The sequence below is a fragment of the Trachinotus anak genome, unplaced genomic scaffold (genome assembly GCF_046630095.1).
Source record: "Trachinotus anak isolate AG129_WGS33_773 ecotype Australia unplaced genomic scaffold, CSIRO_AGI_Tana_v1 ptg000013l, whole genome shotgun sequence".
NCBI classification, from domain to species: domain Eukaryota; kingdom Metazoa; phylum Chordata; class Actinopteri; order Carangiformes; family Carangidae; genus Trachinotus; species Trachinotus anak.
The window spans coordinates 23464292-23484859 of record NW_027273864.1 but is presented as its reverse complement, the minus strand read 5'-3'; the positions used below and the strand labels follow the sequence as shown (position 1 = coordinate 23484859).

At 39.0% G+C, this 20568-nt stretch overlaps 2 protein-coding genes across 11 annotated transcripts in view; both read right to left on the bottom strand.

Annotated features, from left to right (window-relative positions):
* Positions 1 to 2163: 2163 nt before the first annotated feature.
* smpd2b (sphingomyelin phosphodiesterase 2b) lies at positions 2164 to 10604 on the bottom strand. The gene is made up of 11 exons (XM_071494787.1): positions 10350 to 10604; positions 8340 to 8473; positions 8148 to 8244; positions 7926 to 8002; positions 7375 to 7468; positions 6297 to 6386; positions 6128 to 6210; positions 5768 to 5900; positions 5158 to 5262; positions 4845 to 5022; positions 2164 to 3780 (listed from the first exon to the last, which is right to left on the bottom strand). Exons 2-11 carry the CDS (start codon positions 8387 to 8389, stop codon positions 3356 to 3358), a joined length of 1332 nt encoding a protein of 443 aa, XP_071350888.1. The 5' UTR covers positions 8390 to 8473; positions 10350 to 10604; the 3' UTR covers positions 2164 to 3355.
* A 2710-nt stretch (positions 10605 to 13314) lies between these two features.
* tead3b (TEA domain family member 3 b) overlaps positions 13315 to 20568 on the bottom strand; it is a 29622-nt gene continuing 22368 nt past the window's right edge. For 3 of the 10 annotated variants that reach the window (XM_071493728.1, XM_071493727.1, XM_071493732.1), the window contains 11 exons: positions 20476 to 20538; positions 18165 to 18176; positions 17000 to 17125; positions 16829 to 16872; positions 16585 to 16641; positions 16059 to 16123; positions 15818 to 15954; positions 15335 to 15508; positions 14577 to 14720; positions 14302 to 14454; positions 13315 to 14058 (listed from right to left, as the gene is read on the bottom strand). In XM_071493728.1, coding sequence (XP_071349829.1) covers positions 13945 to 14058; positions 14302 to 14454; positions 14577 to 14720; positions 15335 to 15508; positions 15818 to 15954; positions 16059 to 16123; positions 16585 to 16641; positions 16829 to 16872; positions 17000 to 17125; positions 18165 to 18176; positions 20476 to 20538 — 1089 coding nt within the window. In that variant the 3' untranslated portion in view covers positions 13315 to 13944. Of the gene's footprint in view, positions 14059 to 14301; positions 14455 to 14576; positions 14721 to 15334; positions 15509 to 15817; positions 15955 to 16058; positions 16124 to 16584; positions 16642 to 16828; positions 16873 to 16999; positions 17231 to 18164; positions 18177 to 20475; positions 20539 to 20568 lie in introns of those variants that run through there. The other 7 variants (XM_071493734.1, XM_071493729.1, XM_071493730.1 and 4 more) reach the window with 6 other exon arrangements.

Here is a 20568-nt window from a genome sequence, read left to right as displayed (position 1 = left end):
CAGGCCGCGCCCATTCAGCCACAGTAGACCTGCGAGATTCAGCTGCAGTCTGCCGTCACCCTCAGTCTCTGCGCTTTCCTCCTACTTGTCTCGACAAATACCGCCCCGCTTTTTCTGGTTGATGTCCGGCTGATTAAAGGACTCCCCACGGGCAAACAGTAGTAATTAAAAGCAACTAGTGTTTACTTGTGTATTCCTATTTTATGCAACTTTATATTTCTCCCTCAGTGCATTTGCAGAGGTAAATGTGTGACTGAACTGCACTACGGCTATTGACTCCTATTAAGTGCAACCCTATAAGATGAGAAAATCATACAGTATATAAACAACAACATAAATTGGCTGCCTAGACATTATGATATGTCAGTAATGGTCATTTAATGTAATATCAGTCATGGAAGAAATAATTAAATGCTTTACTTATGAAAAAGTACAAATACAACAATGTCAGAAGGTCATGCATTCCAAACCCCACCTAAAAAAAAGCAAAGAAGTGTTATCAGTGTAATGCACTTAAAAGTATGAGAAGTAGAAGAAATTGTTAGACTTTTGATCCTGATGCATCAGTGCTGAATATCACTTTAATGTCATGGCTGGTTGAAGTGAAACTAGAGACGTATTTACTTAATATGCAATTAGACTTCAGGGTCCAGTGGTTCCCAACCTAGGGGTCAGTCCCCCTCTAAGAGTCACAAGATAAATCTGAGGGTCATGATAGGATTGATCGTATAAAAAAATAAGAAAAAAAACAAATCTTAGATTTTGTTTGTATAATAAAAGATAATTTTACTGCTTTGGGCCTCGAACAGTTATTCAAACCATCTGAAAGGTTGAGAGGGCAAATGTCGTGATAACTAATAGAAATCTGATACATGGCAAATGGCCTGAAGTTGGTGCTGCTTTTTTGTGATGCGTCACAAGCCAAAAAGCCAAAATTAAATACTCTTCTCTCCTGCAACACCTAGAAGAGTTTTGTTATTATTACTTCTGTGGCTTTACTTTAACTAAATAAGCACTTTTACTTGTAACTGAGTCATATTATATTGTTTAACAGAATGAAAAGATCTATGTGTACTTCACAGCTGTAAGGAAACACTTTGTACAGCAGTGGTTTGCAAGGGAACCAACAAACACTACATTTAAATAAGTTAAATATTTGAATTAGGCAAGTTAAATATACTGTTGGCTACAACAACTCATGTCACAATTAAGGGCTTTAAATATAATGAACCAAACAAAATGGTGCATGAACTACTCATTATTTAAACAACACATGACATAGACTGGATTAAAGTAAGTTTACCCTCCACTGCAGCTGAGTCCGGACCTGATCACAGTGCATGTTATTCCTCCTCACTTGCCACTGCTGTAGGAGGGAAAATTATCAGCACTACATAACAACAGTTCACGACAGGACAAAGAAATGTTTTAAGAGTAGGGAATTAGTTTCATTTATTCATTAATTTTGTGATAATGCTAAAACAGGATAGTAGGGGAGAATAAGATAGGAGGAAGCCAACAGTACTGGAAATTAGCTTTTTGGCAATACCCATTAAATTATTGTGGACAAGCGCCTTTTGACTTATGATAATTGAATTAAATATCAAGCAAATAAAACAAACATGACTTGAATGAGAACAAACACACAGGCAGCTTCCTGAAACCCTCACTATGAAAACCAGTCTTGCACAAGAGATGTGACACATACACTGTAAGTATTTCTACAGTGACCCTGCCAAAGTTTTTTTCTATGGATGAGAGCGGCACTGAATACAGGGGTTTCTAATGTTTTACCAGGTGTGAATTACATGTATTGTTTTTATCTGCACTGGGGAAAAAAAAATGTAAATGTACCACACCCATGGGTGCTCTTGCCCTGAGGGTTTGCCTGTGCCAGCTGGCAAATGGGATTTTTGCCATCTCCTCCCTGCTGCCTTGTCACCTTTGTCACGTAATTGCTGCTAAGGAGCCAGTTTGGTGTTTGATCATTAACAAGAATGGTTCTAATTTGGAAAGTTCACTTGTCAGATGTACCTAGGTTGCCCTCTAGTGGTGAATGGGTGCATCTGGTGTGTATCACTGAATATTTTCTGCAGTTTTAATGGTCAGAAGCCACCGTCTGCTGACTTGTCACCTTCATCCAGAGCCACATCAGTCAGGAAACATGAGTATAATGTCTTTATTATTGCTTTCATAATCATGCCCATCACAATTTTCAATGGGAATGAACATCAGGTATCATCTGAAATTCTATAAACCTTACAAAATTCAGAACTACACAATATTTTTCTAAGACTGAGGTGACAATTGAGACTTAAATTTAAAAATAATCATCCATTGTTAGGCTCCATTTGAGTTATAACACCGTTTGACAGTGATCATTTCCCAGCATACATAAATGAAAGTGGTTCATCTGGTTAGTCAACTAAGTGCACTGCTCACTAAAGATGTATTAAAAGATTTTAATTCACTGCAGCACAAGATGTTGTATAATTTATGTGCTTTAAATAAGGTCAAAGATAAGAGTGTATATATGACAAAATATCTTCAGTGCAATCCAACTGCTATAATTTGGGAAAGAGGAGTGTAAATTGTCTCTGACATAAAGGAAATTTCAGTGAAGAGCTGTGAACATGAGAACTGAGACATGCAGATAAAAGTTGTCCCTTTTCCTACAGTATACTATGCTGAGAAGTTGAAACTGGTGCCTGAGGATCGGTATTTGAAGACAAGTACTACTACAAGTTCTCAGCGATCTGTCCTGCAGAGAAAAATTGTTACTGACCTACATGTAAACCTACAATCTTCGGAGTGTCTGTGTCCTGTGTGCAGCACAGATCACGTCTGCAAGTATTGAAGCACATCACGTAAATCTGCAAACACAGTCTGGACCCACTACGATTGTGAGGGGGACTCTCCAAAACACAAAAGGGAAGCTTGAAATTAAAAACAGAAACAACTGGTCCCGATGAAACTACTGGCGGGTGGAATGCAAGTTGGACCTCAGGCTTACAAAACACAAAGTCATATTTATGACCTTCAAGCACAGCAGTAGCACAGACGTATCTTACAGGAAGCATATTTGTGGAGGTGCATAGAGGGAAATCTGGAGGTAATAAAAGACTAAAGACGAGTATATAAAAAGTATAAAAATGTCAAAGCATGATTGTGTCCGGCACTGCTATCAGAAACTTCCTTCAATTATATTTCAACTCCATCATTCTGCAGTACAAATCTAAATCTCTGAAGCATAAAACACATTCAGAAGAACAATATCTCCCTCAAACATCCATCTTAAAGCTCACTTCAATGGTTTCACTTCACCGGGCCTGCTTTAACCCAGATGGCTCTGACATTATTCCTCCGGGTCAAAAGCGCTGGGCTCCCGACCCTCCGGGGACTTCCGCTGGGCGTTGTGAGGCTGAGCCAGAGGAAAACCCCTGAGCTTCTCTTGCAGACTTCCTACAGCCAGTCTCATCTGGTCTTCAGTCCCCTGGAGAGATTTCAGCTCCATGGTATAGAAGATGTACAGCAGAGAGGTGGTGAGCAGGATGACGAAGCACAGCATAGCCAGCAGGTAGAAGGAGGTTCGAGGGAAAGGTTGTTCAGCTCCCAGAGCCAACCACGGCACAGCAGCGATGACCAGCTCCAGGAACAGCAGAGCTAAGCCCATCGCTCCGGTGCGTGTTGCTGTGTAGCGCATGTTCTCTGCGCAGTGCAAACCTACTTTGACTTCAGTGCGGGCTTCTGTCACAATGTCGACCAGCTCAGCCACCTTCTCTGAGGACATGAAAGAGAGGAGAGACAGAGCGAGTCAGACGCTGTGCAAGAGTTGATGGCTGACTTCAGCATGGGTGTGTTTAATACAGCTGAATGGTGAAGTACCATACAAAAAGACTAAGAGCCAGGCTAGCAGCTCTGTGAGGTTGTACTTCAGCCCCATCGGGCAGGATTAACATTACAACATAACATTAAAGATTAACTGTCTTGCTTGTTAACTCGATGGTCTTAATGGCATTTTAACCATGATGAAATTACAGGATGTTATCTGTAAGAGACATGGACATTATGCTGCTCTAGCAAGAAGAATATGCCAGTGCCTAACAGTAGCTGACATTACAACCAGCCCATTTGATGAGCCTTTATTGGGTCATGCTCTCCTGATGACTTCAGTTTTTTTTTTCTTTCATTCATATTGGTTCCAAAGAGTCCTATATGTTGGCATTATCATGTGTCTGTCTATTGGATTGGCAAAAATAACTGACTTCCTCCATTTTCAAAAGTCAATGAAATAAGAAAAAATTCATAAAGAATTCTCTAAAATACGACGACGTTGCCAGACAGCATTTAAATTACAGGAGCACTAATGAATTTGCCGACACACGGTAGGTGAACAGTAGGTGCACCAGTTGTGATTATTACTGGGGTAGGTTGAAAAGTTACTCACATACACTCTCCAGGCACAGCATTAAAATCACCGGCCAGCATAGGTGATGTTAAAATCACCTCCCATAGAAAAATAAATTCAGTCCAAAACAGGCTGGCATAGACATTGCGGTGCTCTGAGCTAAATGCTAATATCAGTATGCTAACATGCACATAACAGTTTAAACATACTAATGTTCAGCCAAACCAAAATACAGGTCAAAATGAACTGACCTGATGCAAGATGAAAAGTGAAGGGATCACAAAAGTCATTAGAACTCAACCTCAGGGGGGACCATCAATATATTAACCAAATTTTATTGGAGATCCATGAAATAACTGCTTGGACTTTTAGAAAACCTTTCAAGAGACGCTGGCATTCCTAAAACCACCCTGCTACCATGGCGAGTAAAAAATACCTGCAGCTGAGTCTGAATCTTTTGACTGCTTATCTCTTCCAGTCTCAGCTGGAGTGTGTGACTCCAGCCTCAGCTCGGCAGTCAGAGCCTCGTGGTCGGAGTACGGGAAAGGATGGTCAGGGACGGAGCCTTTGGTGGTAGACATGGAATCACAAAAAATTTCCGCTTTGGTAGAACCCTGCAAATAACAGAAAGGAAATGTGCAATAGGAGTTAAATGACATTACAAAATCCATCTGATGACTCGGAAGTCTTGCTGTCAACACCAACTGACAAAACCACAGCTGGTGTGACGACACCAAGCTTTCACCCACCTTGAAGAGGATGTAGTCAATTCGGATTCCTTTCTCAAAGGGAACAAGCTCCTTTTTACTGATGAAGGGGTTGTCACCTATTAGAGTCAAACCATTCTCACATCCCTGCAACAGAAAATAACGTTTAACATTCATAATCACAAGGAAATTTCATTTTTACCTTTACAACCTGGCTCCTCCTTTTGAAGTACTGACCATTACTTCTGTCAGTTATAATGACATTATTGTTGTGATACAGTACCATAGTGACACGGCTGGATACAGCTTCAGACTTTTGCATGAATACTCTCTGATCAGACGTGCTTAATGAAATGAAGCATTCAATTGCCTTGGATGCTACAGGGCATGGTCAACTTTGCTTTTGCATTAAAACAAACGGTTTAAGGAATGTGTTAAACTGGGGTGTTGCTTAAAACCTGTGTAAATGCTTGCATAATTTTCCAGCCTGTAGTGTCTCTTCCACTCTGTCCCCATATTTCATCATTAAGCTAAGGAAATGTTAATACAAGTATGTAAAATATCATCATAACCGATATCAATTATGGCCATCAGTACATGAAAAAGAGCCATGTTAAAAACAGATTTGTTTTACTGTATTTTAGTAACCTACATCAAATTCGTCAGTCTCTAAAAAAGAGTCTCGGAGTCCAGTGTAAGACCTCAGCAGTCTGTTGCCGAGGTCCTGAGGGTGCATGTTGAGGTCACCACCTAAAATCACCACATCTGCTCCAGCAGAGGTGTGCCTGATGAACACAGAAAAACACATAAGTACCAATGAAACAAAACTAGATCAAACCTAAAGAGTAATTACTGATTATGAATCATTTCAGGCACTGTAGTGTTGCTGTTAACACCACTTCTAAATGGTAAGAGGCAGGGTTCACCTGAGAAAAATATGCAAATGCACACCAGTGTAAACAAATGGCGGCTAAAATTGTGAGTGCAGGAATACAAAGCAAAGACACACTACCGAACAAACTGCTGCAGCTCCCACGCCTGAACCACTCTGTGAGGCAGGTAAGAGTCCTTCTCTCTGCAGTACTCCGCATGCAGCTAAAATCACAGAATCAACTGATTATTGATCAATAACAGCATATAACGTGCAGGTAGGGCTCAGAACTGATCTTATGAAACCTTACATGAGTAACGTAGACATTTGCAGTCAGGCTGCCAATGCTTAAGATGGCCATCCCAATGGCTTTCCCTCCAAACCAGTCTCCATGGTGGACCTAAATATCAGGAAAAATACAGAGTGAATTAAGGGAGAAGGAGATACACGATGCTGCAAAGAAAGAAAATAACAGTGCAAACTCAGAAGCAGAAGGAGGTTTTTTTTTTTGTTTAATCTTTTGATATTAAAGTGGTGCATTGTGATAATTTACAAATTTGAACTACGGGAAAGGAAGACATGCTGTATGCAATGCTGAAAACACTCATCTTGAGAGTTCCCTTTGCTCAGTAATGAGATCATTTTATAACTGAACTTTACCAAGGCGTACTTGGATCATATAAAAATGTGCATTTATTCAAGTACTGCACACACAGTTTTGAGGTGCTTGTAGAGTTTTCTCCACTTCATGCTGCTACAGCTAGAAATACTGCACTTTTCACTCCACTATATTTATTTAACAACTGTATTAATTAGTTCTTTTGTATATTTGCTTCTAAAATATGATGCATTGTTTAGTGAGAGAAACCTCTGTCTTATTAAGTAATTTTAGCCTGGATTTGAATCCTTAAAGTTTTATTTTCTCATGAAAACTGAAAAAGATCTGACAGTATGGTTGGAATATTACACAAATCTTCTAAAATCTACTTTTTCATAATTTTGGTAATTTTGGCAACAATGTCTTATTCTTTCTTGTCTCAGGATACAGACACCAGGGTTGAGCAGGTTGAATTATTCTCACTGCACTGCAGTGACAGAAATGTCTTTATCAGATTCAGGTTTTGCAGGTTAAACAGCTCAGCACTTTACAAAGTGGTAAAAATCAACTCTACCTCAACTACAACAACATTAATGAATCAGTCATAATAAACTTGTATATATAATCTGAAAAGGGCCATTTGACATACTTAAGGAAATTTTTGAATGCAGGTCTTTTATTTGTAAAGCAGTGCTTTTACACTGTGGTAGTACTTTTAACCTAAGTAAAGGCTCAGAGTACTTCTTCCACCTGTGTACAAAAACCCCACACTCTGCCTCTCCAGACTTACCATGTACGGATAACCATTCAGTGAGTAGCGATAAAGAAACGTGTCATGGATTCTGTGTTTGGAGAAAATGGCCAGTCCACTTCCTATGACTCCACTGCAGAACGAGAGTGAAAACAACATGTGAGCAGAAGTTGGATGTTTCACCTGTAACACCAGCTTCAGCAGCATATGGTTATCATCCAGTCTCCATGTAGATCTCAATTATGATATCAAAAGTAGGTATTATTTGTAGGAGATGTGAGAACTTATCTATTAGAGTTGACATTTTTGTGAGCAGCAGAGGGGATTAGGAGGGTAGGACCTTTGATTAATCTCAGTCTTGTGCCTTGGTATGGAGGTCAAGAAAGAATTAAGCTGCCAAAGTTAATCCTTCAGGTAAGGCCTGAGCTTGAGATAAATTTTGCAGATGGATCAATGCCATGCAAGTACATTTTTCTGACTGCACTTCAAGACCCTTTTGAAGTTATGACAACTTATTAATGAATTTTAATCACAGTCTGAAAGACTGAAACAACTGCACAGCAACCTTGGGCTGAGAATAAAAACATTACCTTTTAAAATAATGAGAGTGGGGATGACTACAGGCAAGTTTCTTTTTCAAGAACAGGTAGTCTTTCTCACTCCACACCTTTAAAAAAAACAAACAGGCATATAAGCAAATTAATATTGTTCAACCACATCTACAATTGGATTTGTGACTTAAGGTTAATCTTTACTGCAGAATATGTCACATGCAACTGAGTGCATGGGTTGAAAAACTAGTTTCCACCAACCTCTTGCAGTAAGACTATATCATGCTCTTCCTTGCACAACATATCTCCAATCATGGCATAGCGCTGACGACAGTGTTTGCTAAGGTAGCGGATCCCCCTGAAAAAAGCACAAACAGAGAGCATGAAAGATGTATTGTTGCATGCATGTACAAAATGATGCATCAAGAGTCACTACAAACCACAGCCACTGACCAGCAGTTCAGAGAGAAGACCCGGACCTTGACAGAGTCTGTGTTCGCCATGCTGACAGACCAGTGGATCAGTAAATGTGATGATGGAGTTTCAGATCAGGAATGTCAGATCAAGTGAGATGACTGGGACAGCACCTGGTGAGACGCATAAAAGTGATTGTTAGAAATTGATTTTTATTATCTTATTGTCTAATCCCAACACAAACGCATCCAATATATACACACAAGCACTGTAATACAAGGGAAGCAATTCAGGAAGGGAAAGCAATTTGAGAGCTGGTCAACTGGAACTCATAGGAAAAGGGTAAAGCAGACATATATGTTAATAAAATAAACACTTTATCATATGATAAAGCACACAGTCACGAGTATAAGGGGGAAAAGACACAAAAATACACATTTTAAAAAACTGCATGGTAAGCGACAAAAGTGCAAACAAAGCAGATAGCAGCATGACCATACTTCCAGTTCTTTGACTCCAGCTGTTTTAAATATTCAGCAAATTTTCGTTTTTTTCACTGATAAACTGTACACAAATCTGAACCGTTCATCCAGAGTGCTTTATTAGATATTAAAAGACAGCGCCAACTTGATGATGTTAAGTATAAGCTGAAGTTTTGTTTAAATGTACCATATGTTCTCTGTATTGTACAATAAAGAGCTGGTATCTGTGAAGCTAAAGACAAATATAAAATTCAATAAGGTGTTCACCGAGCGGACACAGTCAGGCCTCATTATGTCACACAGTGAGAAATGTTGATTTCTAAAAAGGAGACAAAGTCAAGGGCCATTGCATTCCCTTGTGTTTCCTGTGAGTGCAACAACACACCGGCCCCAAACAGAGTGCTGACATAGCTTTGCTCTGTCTGGAGATAAAGAGCATCAAGAGGGTTCGGCGTCAGAGGTAATGCTTGTTTTGAACAGGAAACACTAGCTAGTCATTGTGTGTCAATACAGAGAAAGCAAACAGCATAACTACGACACACAACTCCCTTGCTATTTTAAGTCTTACACCCACCTAAAGTTGTACAGTTGCATCTCTGTGTGTATCCAAAATACTGAGGGATGCTCCATCAAACACAAAGGAGTGTGCAGGTAATAAATATCATAGGGAGATAACAATAAGCAGCCCAGACACTAGACGTCAACCCAAAACCAAGATGAACTCATTGACTTAACTTTAAAAAGAGGTGAAATTCGGTTACATCAATGGACTGCAAGTGCCTGGATCTTGCAGTCAAATTACTTCAGATTTGTCTTATACAAAATATAATAAGACACCCGCTGTTCTCTTCACATCATTATTTAGCAAGACAGTCATCTCAAACTAATTTCTTTTTTTTTTGCCTTTATTGAATATCTTCTGGCTTCTGGACAGATGGTTGGACCAAATAAGACATCTTAGTTGCAGAGATCTGAAATATTTGGTTGATAAATCAATTAGTCGATCAGCAGTAATAACCAAGAACTGTTTTGATAATCAATTAATCATTTGTCATTTAAAAAAATAGGTTTTTCGTTAAAGATTTGCTGCTTTTCTTTGCCATATATGATTGTAATCTGAATATTGGGGGTTTTTAAACTTCAGGACGAACTAAACAAAACATCTGAAGACATCACCTTCAACTTAGCATATCTTTCTTACTTTCTTACTTCTTTAATAAACCGATTAATCGATATCGAAAATAATTCGTATTTTATCTGTTGGGTTTTGGGCCACAAATGCAGAGCTAATGTTAGCTTGTACAGTTTTAGCTAACGACAGATAGCCCCTGTTGAAGCAGCCTTGTGGACGCACTTAACTCAGAGGAGATTTAGATGAAATTACTGGAAAACAGTCATCTTCGTTTTTATATAGTTAGCTATAATATTAACCCCTTAACCCCTGGCATGTCATTAGCTATAACGTTGCCAACTCCTAAATAACTCAAACTGCCCAGTGGTTAGTCTGAGTAACAGTGGAGCTGGTTTTTTCACTCAAATCGTTTAGTTATTAATTAATTGAACTCACCTCATGAACCTGTTGTCCTCGGCTGAAGTTTACGGGATCGGTGGATGCACAGTGTCGTCAGCTTAGCTTTGACTTTAAACCCCTGTATACTTCTCTTTAGCGTGCTGGTCAGCTGTTAATTTAATGCTAGCTAATTATTAACAACAATATACATAATGGGTTGGTCAGCATCTCACATAATTAACACTAACTTAGCGGTGTTTAGCTATGCCCATTGCTACGTGCTTTTCCTGTCGGCATACAGTCAGCTGGGATAAAAATACTTACGACCTCCGGTTGTGCTTTTCCCTCAAAATAAAATAGAAACTTGAGCTATGTCCGTATTTCAGCGACAGAAAGCCTTACGGACATGCTTGCAGCACATTCAGTGGAGTTGTAGTGATTATAAATGCTTTATTGCAAAAAGCCATTTTCAAATAACCTCAACAATCACTTCTTTTTATGGAAAAATTTTATTTTGAAAACTATTTTTCCGGCTAAATTCCGCCTCAGCCGCAATTAATTCTGGGACGTGAAGTTCTTTCAGCCAAACGCTTGCTGCAGGCCTAAGAACTCAGGTCCTTTACTTAAGTAAAATATGTGGTAGAATTTAAGTACATTTTCTCAGATACCTTTCTTAAGTGCAATTTCAGGGTACTTGAATATTTCCATTTGTTGCTACTTTATATTTCTAATCCATTAGCCTACAATTCAGACATAAACTGGGATTTTACTAATTAACTAGTTACTAATTACTTTACAGATTTTACATTTAAAAAATGTTAATCTTAATAAATTACATTGTGCACTGTTAGAGATCAACCTTGAGATTCTTGTTGTGGCTGTTAATTTTTATAATTACAAATATAATATTTCACAAAAAGGCAAACATTAACAAGAAAAAGAAAGAAATAGCCTACTATTTTTTTTTTTATCAAAACTTCTTTCCTCTCTCTTTAATCATTTCACAACCCCTCAGATTTATCTGGTGACTCTTTGGAGGGGCCTGCCCTCTAATTTGGGACTAAATGAGCTAACTGTATATAAAGCAGCTAAAACTAGCTTCACCTCCTGCAGCTACAACATTAAAATGTTGCTTACATATCAGTGTTAAAAGTATTTTTACATTGTTGCAATTGTACTTTTGGTGCCTTACTTAAATAAAGGAAATGACTACTTCCACCCCTGAGTGACTTTGCAGGCAAAAGTTTGGTAACAGGTGATTAAGTCTGATAAAACATTTGTAGCGATACAGCTGAAATTCCTTCCACCTGGAGCCCAATGGGAACCCTGGAATAAACATTTCGCTGCACTTCAAGATCCTGTTGCTGACTTGTGGAAGACAACACTAACACAATATGTGGTGCCCCTGTGATATCGTACAAAAAGAACCACTGTGGACAAAGCAAATTTAGAATCATGTTTAATAAGTTTTCTGGGGTAAAATGGCCCCAAAGGCACCATGCGTCTTTTATTGTTAGATACATTTGATTGATTATATAGTCCAACCTCTACTTTGAAGTATAAAATTGCAATGCACAATGGTAACAAATAGTAAACCACCTTAAACCAAAAAAACAAACAAACAAACAAACAAAAAAAACACAACAAAAAAAAAACAACCTGCCCACACCATTCAGAATATGATACATTAGATATCGCATTATTAATTATCAATATCAGCACAGTCACACATTATTTTCAGTGAAGCATATGGCCGACACTGAAAGTCAAAAGACAACAGAATCAAAACACAACATTAATCTTGATAATGGCAAAAAAAAAAAGTCTGTATAAAAGATACATTGAGAAACCTGCTAGAGGAGGAGTGTTATTGTATCTAGCTTGTGAAATATGACATTCAAAGCCAGGTGCAATTGTTCCACCATACAATATCTTAATTTTGAACTTTTATAGCAAAATTGTCCAGTGAACCACACAGAGTAGACACTTGTCCAGCAGGACCCAGGGGATGACAGTTAATCCTGTCTCGAGTTTGAGTCCTGCAATACTTTTAACATCTCCATCACAATGGAATATGATTAACACGTCTCCAGTACCCCACCCTGCCCTCCCGCTATTTGTTTGCCAACCCTATAAATAACAATCAATGGTCATACTCCACAGCACAGAGACAATAGCTCTCATTCAAGACAATTATTTAGTTTGATTTCAAAATTATTTCATGTGTAATGTCAGTAAAAAAAAAAAAAAAAAAAAAAAAGAAAAAAGAAAAAAAGAAAATGTCTTAAATATCAAAACTGAACTTTTATCAACGAATGCAGCTTCTCCACACATTACACAGAGAAGAGTGAAGCAAATGAGCCAACTTCACAGCATACAATCTCTTTTTTAAACAAAAGAAACAGTGATTAACTTCTCTCCACTTTAGCCATGGTCTGAGTTGAGTGCTAAGTTAACTGATCACAAATATTAACATAAAGCCCCCCACCCCCCCACCCCCCCAAAAAATACTCCTATGTAACACATATTCCTTTAGCATCCACTGACTCACAGTACAGAAACAATTCATTTTTCAATTAGGCTACATAACTCAAGGCAGAAAATAAGCACTGCTGTTGCTTTACCCCCCTTCTAGATCTTGTAAGTGCAACCAAGCACACGTCTTCAAACAGAGAGAAACAACAGGGGATCTCGTAAGGATGGTAAAGCCTTGGCTTTTTTCGTCAGGCTTGTAAAGGTACAAGGCATCCTTAGTGTCAAAAGTCAGTTATAGATAGAGGCTTGTAAGACCTGATTTTTTTTTAATTGTGTAATAAAACATAAAAAAAGCAGAGCCTTAATAATACGGTAACACAATAAACCTTCTCCCTGTACACTTAGACTGTAAAACTTGGGACGATTTGTTTGTAAAACAACAGGCTACATGAAAATTAGTTTTCCCATCCCATTCCTCTTTGTGCCCGGATACAAAAACTTGCCTCAAAAGATGCGAATCTGAGAGGTTTCATTCCAATCATTTAAAAAAATTTTTTTTTTTGACAAAATACACCTTTCTGACTATTTTCTGTTCATTCTTTTCATTTAAAAACAAGAGGTAGTAAAACAAAGGCAATCCAAAGTGGCAGGCATTGATATCATCTTTGGAGAAAAGGCACTTGCTTTCATAACACACCTGCTGCAACAACACCACTTGGCTCTGGTTTTCCCCTTCTGTGGTCCTGTTCTCTACTTTTTCACCCTCACATACACGTCTCTTATTGCTTAGAGTGTGTTCCCTTGGATACCATGAGAGTCTCTCAATCCATAACACATTCTCTTTCCCTCAATAAAAACTTTTCAAGCTCCATCAATAACCTTGGCAAAAGTGACCCACTTCATCTAAAGCATGTTGAAACACATGGAAAATAGCTAGTTGTTTGAAAAATCTGTAATTCTTCAAAATTTCTTTGCATGTCGGCTTGTTGAGATTCACTCTTTTTTTTTTTCCTTGTGTATGAAACTTTTTTTTTAAAGCATAAATTCTGTCCATGTTAGTTCGTTCTAGCATTGTTTGAATGTTTTTTTTTGTAGTTTTTCCTGGATGGTTGAACTGGTTGAAGAGAGATTGTGTCACGCTTTAGTCTGGCTTTTCCAAAACCTCCCTGAAGAGCTGTTAGTCTTTAACAAGTCTGTAGACGTGATACTGAGCTCCGTGTTCACTTGTGGAAACCTCAAAAACAAAAGCTATACAGAGCAAGGTCTCCTGGGTGTCGCGGTTTGTCACCACCTGAAAGGCAAAAAGAAAATGTTAAGGGGAAACCAGGAAGAAATACTAGAGATACCACAGAGACAATCAGTTTATCATTTCTTAATTTGTTAAAGGAACACTTTAACATTTTGTAGCCTCATATCTTCTCCACAGAGGTATCAAACCTTTCATCTAACTCATGGCAAGGAAGTAAAAATGTGTGTTTTCCCCACAATGTCAATCTATTCCTTTAAGAATCCCACATAATCGACTGCACGTTACCTGTAGGATAGTGAAGTTTTCAAGAACGCTGTTCATCATGTATTTTTCAGGCAAGTGTTTGAGTTTGTGGATAAAGTTGATCATGTACTCGCACATAGGAGAGCGGTGGATCCTGTAAACACACTTTCCTCCCTCCAGGCGGGCGTACTCTGTCTGCGACACACACAGAACAGACAGTCAAAAACATCCGGTAGTGAGCTACAATCATGCTAAAATCTGATAGGTCCTGTGCCAGCTGTGTTTGGGAGGAGAATGGTCATCAGTGCATGCCTTACCTCTACCTTCTCGACAACCTGCTTGCCGAACGAGCAGACTTTAGTTGAAACGGTGATTGTCATGTTCTCAATGCTGCTGTACTGGCTGCTGACACCGTAGAAAGAACCAGGGCCGTCCTGCATGCCGCTGCTGTTCAGGTCCGCCTGCAGAGGGCACAGATTTCATCCTACTAGTGAGCATCGTTGCATGTTTTGAAACATAATATAAAAAAGACACCTCATAGCAACATGAACCGTCAAATCACAAAAAGATCTGAAGTTATTTCAGTGGTGTTTTGTTTGCGTGAAACACGGAAATTCTTGAGACAAGATAAGTTGAGACAAGATAATGAGGGTAGAGACAGTCCACAAAGAGAAAGAAAATGCAGTGTACATGATAAAGCAATGTACTGTGAAATGCCTTATCTATTATCTTAAGATAAGGTCCTTCACAAATATCAGCATCGTGGTGTCACAGGAAAAGGAAGTGGTCACTGTGACAGAGTGAAGTAAAAGCTGAAGTTGTAATAACTAGAAAAAAGCTGCAGTTACTACTTAATGTAGTACTTAATGTAGTAATGTAGTACACAGTGAAGTCACAAGTGGAAACATTAAATATGTAATGGTATTCTGTTTGCAAAATACAATAAAATGTTATTTTGACTTAACTAAGGCCGCACATACAGTAAATAAGATATCACGTTGACCATACACCATACAAAGTGGAATACAAATGCACAATAACTAATAACTGGTAGATGATGACGACGATGACCTACCCAGAATTTAACTAGGAAGAAAGCATTTTGAGGGCCTTTCTCATAAAGCTCCTTGAGCCCGCCCTTCTTCTCTGGGAACTTGTCGTAGATCTGCCGGATGTCCACGGCCTCAAGGAGCGGGTCGCTGTAGGAGGGGTTGGTCTGTCCAATGTGGACAAACAGATGTTTGCTGTACTGCAGTGGACAGAGACAAAAGAAACAAGAGGGGTTGCTTTACCTTAAGACCACCAGCTGCAGAAAAGTGTGACATTCTGTTGACTTTTGAGAGTAAGGAGTGTATGAAGTTGTCTCGTGTTAATGGCTTTCAACATCAGATCCACACCAAACACACATTCTGTTGTTCTCAGTCTTTGTTCCACATTAGGTAACACACAGTTTGAGATGGGTCAGAAATGGTTGCCCCTCACTAAAATCACCTTTAAACAATTTCCTGTGACTAAAGAGCATTTGTTTGGTTGCCATACGTAGGAAACTGTAACTCACGTTGTCTGGGTCTCTCTGCACCTCCATGAAGGCCGAGTACTCCAGCATCCGCAGCTTAGAGGAGGCAATGGTCCGGTCCTGCCACACTGGCACCGCAGTGGCAGTCGGTGCAGGAGGAGGCGCCAAGGGCTCATAACCTGGACAGCACAGACAGATTTATAAAAACAGTCACAGTGACAGTGGGCCTGGGGTTTGGTTTCATTTTCAAAAAACTGTCACAGATTTTTTACTTTATACTCACTTGGTATGGATTGTGGTACAGGACCCGATAGGCTTGGGTATGGTGGCTGTGCAAAAGGTTTGATACTGGAAGACAGTGTAGGATGTGAGGACACAATGACAGAAAAACCACAGAGTGACATAAAAAACTCTGATGTTTGTTGCACACGGATCTATATATATTTGTACTTTTGATGGAAGTCTTCCTGTTAGTGTCATAGTAAAAGCATGTGTTGCTGCACCAGCTAGGCGTAAGTCCACCTGCTTCATTGCTTCTTGATGCAAAATAGCATCAATCAATTATGATTTTACTGACAAAAAAATAATACATTTAAAACATTTAAAACATTTGCAGGTTTTACTTTTTCAGTGAACTCGAGTTATCGAACACTGCCCTGTTAATTCTTTAGTCTCCATCAGATTTGAAGCAGTTAATTTGCCCGGTGGTGGTTTACATCAGTGCAGGAAACATACAGTACAATATAGTGCAGAAGAAGAGTTAGTGCAGCTTTGTGCTCATTGTTGAACCTCAGCTAGGGGGAACTTACGCATGGCTGGTGCGACCAAGCCCAGGAGTCCTTCCCGGGTTGAGATCTAGAACCAGCCTGGTGTGCAAAAATTTTATCTGTTAATCATGCATTGCAATACCCACCTGACATTAAACCTAACCCCCTCATTCCCTCATTTAAGCACTGACTCATCTCTAGCGACAGTATCTCTCTCTTACAAACTACACACACCATGGTGTCTGCTGACAGATATCTTGTGGCATCAGTAGAGCAGTTTACTTACTCCTGAGAGGGTCCAGGCTGTCCTGGGATTGGACCAGACCAGAACTGGAGAGTAAATAAAAACTGTCAATTTTCTGCCATGAATTAAATGTTGTGAAATCCAATGTGATGTTTCATTACTGAAAACAACAACCACAACAACAACTGTAAAGAAAATGAATGGAAGTCTCACTCTGGTTGGTTGGTAGGGGGCAGGAGGCAGCGGTGGAAGATGATTCTTTATCATACTCGGTGAGACGATCTGTGCAGATGACAGTGCTGCCATGTTCTGCAGGGCTTTGTCTTTAGATGCCTGATCCTACAGATCGACACAAAGAAATGAGGGGAGTCAACCACAAGGCGGCGCCATAACCTAAATATCTACTGCCGTGTTTGATGTGAAATGATCACAAATGCACATAGTGGTAGTGTTTGTGCAGCATTTTCTATGTGTGACTGCATTTATTTGTAGCTGTTAAAACCATTTGAGTGCTAAAGATGAAGAAATTTAGGTTTGTAATGAATATAATAAGCTTGACAGGAGTTTAGTTTAACAATCAATAAAAACAGCAACACTGTTCTAATAATCTTCAAAACTGTGAAAAAAAAAAACAATTTGTGAAAGAAAAGCTGGACAGAATGAAGCGGAGAGAGGAGGAGGGAAAATGAAGCAGCATTGCCCCACTAGTATTTATGCCTGGGTCACAAGGCAAATCGAAGGTCTGTTAGTGTCTGAAGGTGTGTTATCAGGATCACCACAGGAAGAAGAGAATAAAAAGGAGTGCATTGACTTGGAAAGCTGTTTTGTATTCATGTTGCATTTGAGAGTTAACATCAACAAATTCAGGTTTTACTCTGCGGATGAAAGTGGGTCTATGTAAATGAAATAAGTAGCACAAAAGATATGCAAAGCCAATCAGGGTGCATGACACATAGTTTATGATTTAAAAACTTTCATTTGAATATTTCAAACTTCGTTAAAATGCATCCTCTTGCTCATTTTTTTTTTTTTTTCATGTTTTCAAAAGAATGCATTTCAGTTCATTTGGCTCTGACTTCACGATGATTAAAAAGGAAAGATGCCTATGGAGTGAGACCCTGAATCAAAGAGTGACACCTTGTGCAAAGCAAGCGAGACTTTGGCTTTTGGCAGAGGCTGAGGGGACTAAACTACATCAGGCAGGATGCGCAGCAGTACTGTGTTCAAAGCGTGGCTATTTCCTTAGCATTGCATCATTATGGGATAGCCATGGGGTAGGATGCCATGCCAGCAGAGGGCCACAGCAAGGGGACAGTGCACCAATGCTGCCACACAAAGGGGATGAGGGAAGCATATTGCACAAGTCAGATTCACTTACCAAATTCATTGCCTGAATCAAAAAAGAGAGAAACCATTAGTGCTATGCAGTTCTAAATGATGTGTTAAGATTAATTAAGTGTTTTAAAGTTTTTCTTCTTTTTTTTTTCCATAGTGCATCCATGGTTTTCAAAAACTCAAAATTTTCACATCATGATCGACAGTTTGCTGTGGTTTAGCAGCTATGATGTTCAGTGGGGATTGGAAATGTCTACATTCTATTTAGTCATGTATCTATAGTTGGCATAATGCAGCTCATATATATGTACATATATTTAAAAAAACTCTTTAGTTCACTGGATAACAGTAAAATGTTGAAATAATAGCCAGCATTGCAATAAACCTTTGCACAACATAAATTAAGGATAATAACAGAATGTTTGCAACTTTCTAATAAAACTCAGGTAATATACACAATGTAAATAGTAAAGTCAAATCCTTGGACGTTTATTACTGCACTTCAGTGAACTACATCAAATAGATGGCTGGTACATACAGTGTATCACACTTTTACTTCATGTTTGTTCAGCTGATGCTACAATTTATTTACTTTATTCCCAGGAGCCATCTGGACTTCAAAGAGTGACTTGGAAACTTTTGGAAGTTTTTCACTTGCTTTATGAACAACTGATAAATCCTCAAACAGAGCGATGGCTACAACTCCGTTTACAGCTCATTAGCTGATGTTTAATATTTAAAAGCTACAAGAAAATTGTTAAAGTTACGGCAGTGACCAAACTATCGGACAAAGGTGAACTCATGAAGTGTAATAAAGTCAAATGGCTAAATTAAATGTGAGTTAAAGAAGTACATGTGAGCATGAAGTAAAAATATTTTTCTCATATCAATTTTGCTTCAAAAAATGTGTCTAAACAAATATTTCATGTTGTGTGATGGAGACGAAATAGGAATAGCTGTCTGTCTAAAAAAGTTATGACAGAAAGAATAGAATAAATCGTGATCAACCCCTTCAATCAGAGAGGACAAAAATCAGCATACAGTATATCTTAAGCCCTGGAATGTGAAGAACCCAAAACCTGATTTTAGAACAAAATGCTGCCATACAGTGGTGAAGTTTTTAGAGCTTTCCTCTTCACAAAATATGTGAAACGAAAAAGTGCCGAAGAAACTTAAGTTAAGATTTAATAAGCCCAACAAATCAAAAATGAGGAAAATGTGTTTGGAAAATGATGTTAACTTTAACAAACACTGCTGAGGCCATGGTGTGAATGTAAAAAGAGCAGGGAGGATAATGTAGCAGCCTTTCTTTCATACAGCTAGGAGAGGAAAGTCTCAGCTCACTATGAAAAGTCCTATAGTCTTTATTCAAGATTTACTTTATGGAAAGCTCAGAAACTTGAATCACTGGGTCAGTGAGCAGATTGCTGCCACTGCATGTCATGTAAATGCTTGACAGTGATGCGAGGAAGATAGTAGCTTGATGCATCCATTTCCCTAAAGGTTATCACGTTATCTACATCTACAAAAGATGATTAATTTATCTCCGTTTCATCTTAAATATGACAGCTGTGGTTGCTGACCTCCACCAGGGCATTAGTCTGCATGAAGAGGTTAATTCAGTTGAAGTTAGCACTGCAGAATGCCACATTGTCTTAAGCATTCACTTGTGTCTGAATCGTGGATTGTTCATATGGCAATATGCAAAAAATAATAAAAAGAATGAAGAGACTCGAGGGATTGGAGGAAGTACAAGACAAGTCAAATGGAGTAATATGATGACAGCTATCAAAGACTAATCTTAATTCATGTTCAGTTTTACCAAAGACATCACAAACAGACACATTAGAGGAACTTCGCTAAGGTAAAGTAGAGGGAGTTTTAGGGAAAGAAGGCACAGAGAGGTAGAGTATGCTGCAGAAGCATGGCTGGCACAGAGGACAGATACAGAGCTCGAGCTTCATGCAGCTAAACCACCTTTCACTTGGCTCATCGTAATTAAAGCGCCTTTAATTACTTTTTAATTTTTAGGATGAGATTACGCCCATAATTAATGCAGACCTACAGTAGAAGTTAAAAAGCTTTGTCTGTTGCAGTGTGCGCTGCATGCATGATACAGAAGCAGGACTGTGTTTTTTTGTTTTTTTTTTTCAGATTATCAACCCCTAATCGTTTAACAGTGCAATTTCCTTGCCAAGCTTGCATCCACTTATCTAGCAAAGCACTAGCAAGAACTAGCATCCTGCAAGAACTGGCCCTGCATCAAAGCAAGGACTGATACTATGCACAGGTTCACTGGTTAGTGCAAAGCCAAGCCATTACTAGCCCCGCCGAGCCCGCGGTGAAGCGCATACCTTTAGCTTTGACTGGATCTCGCGAGATTTTCTCCGGGCGAGAACCTGCAAGTGGCTAGAAACCTGCACAGAAGAATAGCCAAAAGAGGAGGG

What these genes read in the sequence shown, in the direction of transcription:
- smpd2b (XM_071494787.1), bottom strand. Translation starts at nt 8,389, where the DNA reads ATGGCGAACACAGACTCTGTCAAGGTCCGGGTCTTCTCTCTGAACTGC. An exon ending in GAGCTGCAGCAGTTTGTTCG is followed by an intron (nt 5,901 to 6,127) that starts GTAGTGTGTCTT and finishes TGTGTTCATCAG; the next exon opens with GCACACCTCTGCTGGAGCAG. An exon ending in TTGACTACATCCTCTTCAAG is followed by an intron (nt 5,023 to 5,157) that starts GTGGGTGAAAGC and finishes TGTTATTTGCAG; the next exon opens with GGTTCTACCAAAGCGGAAAT.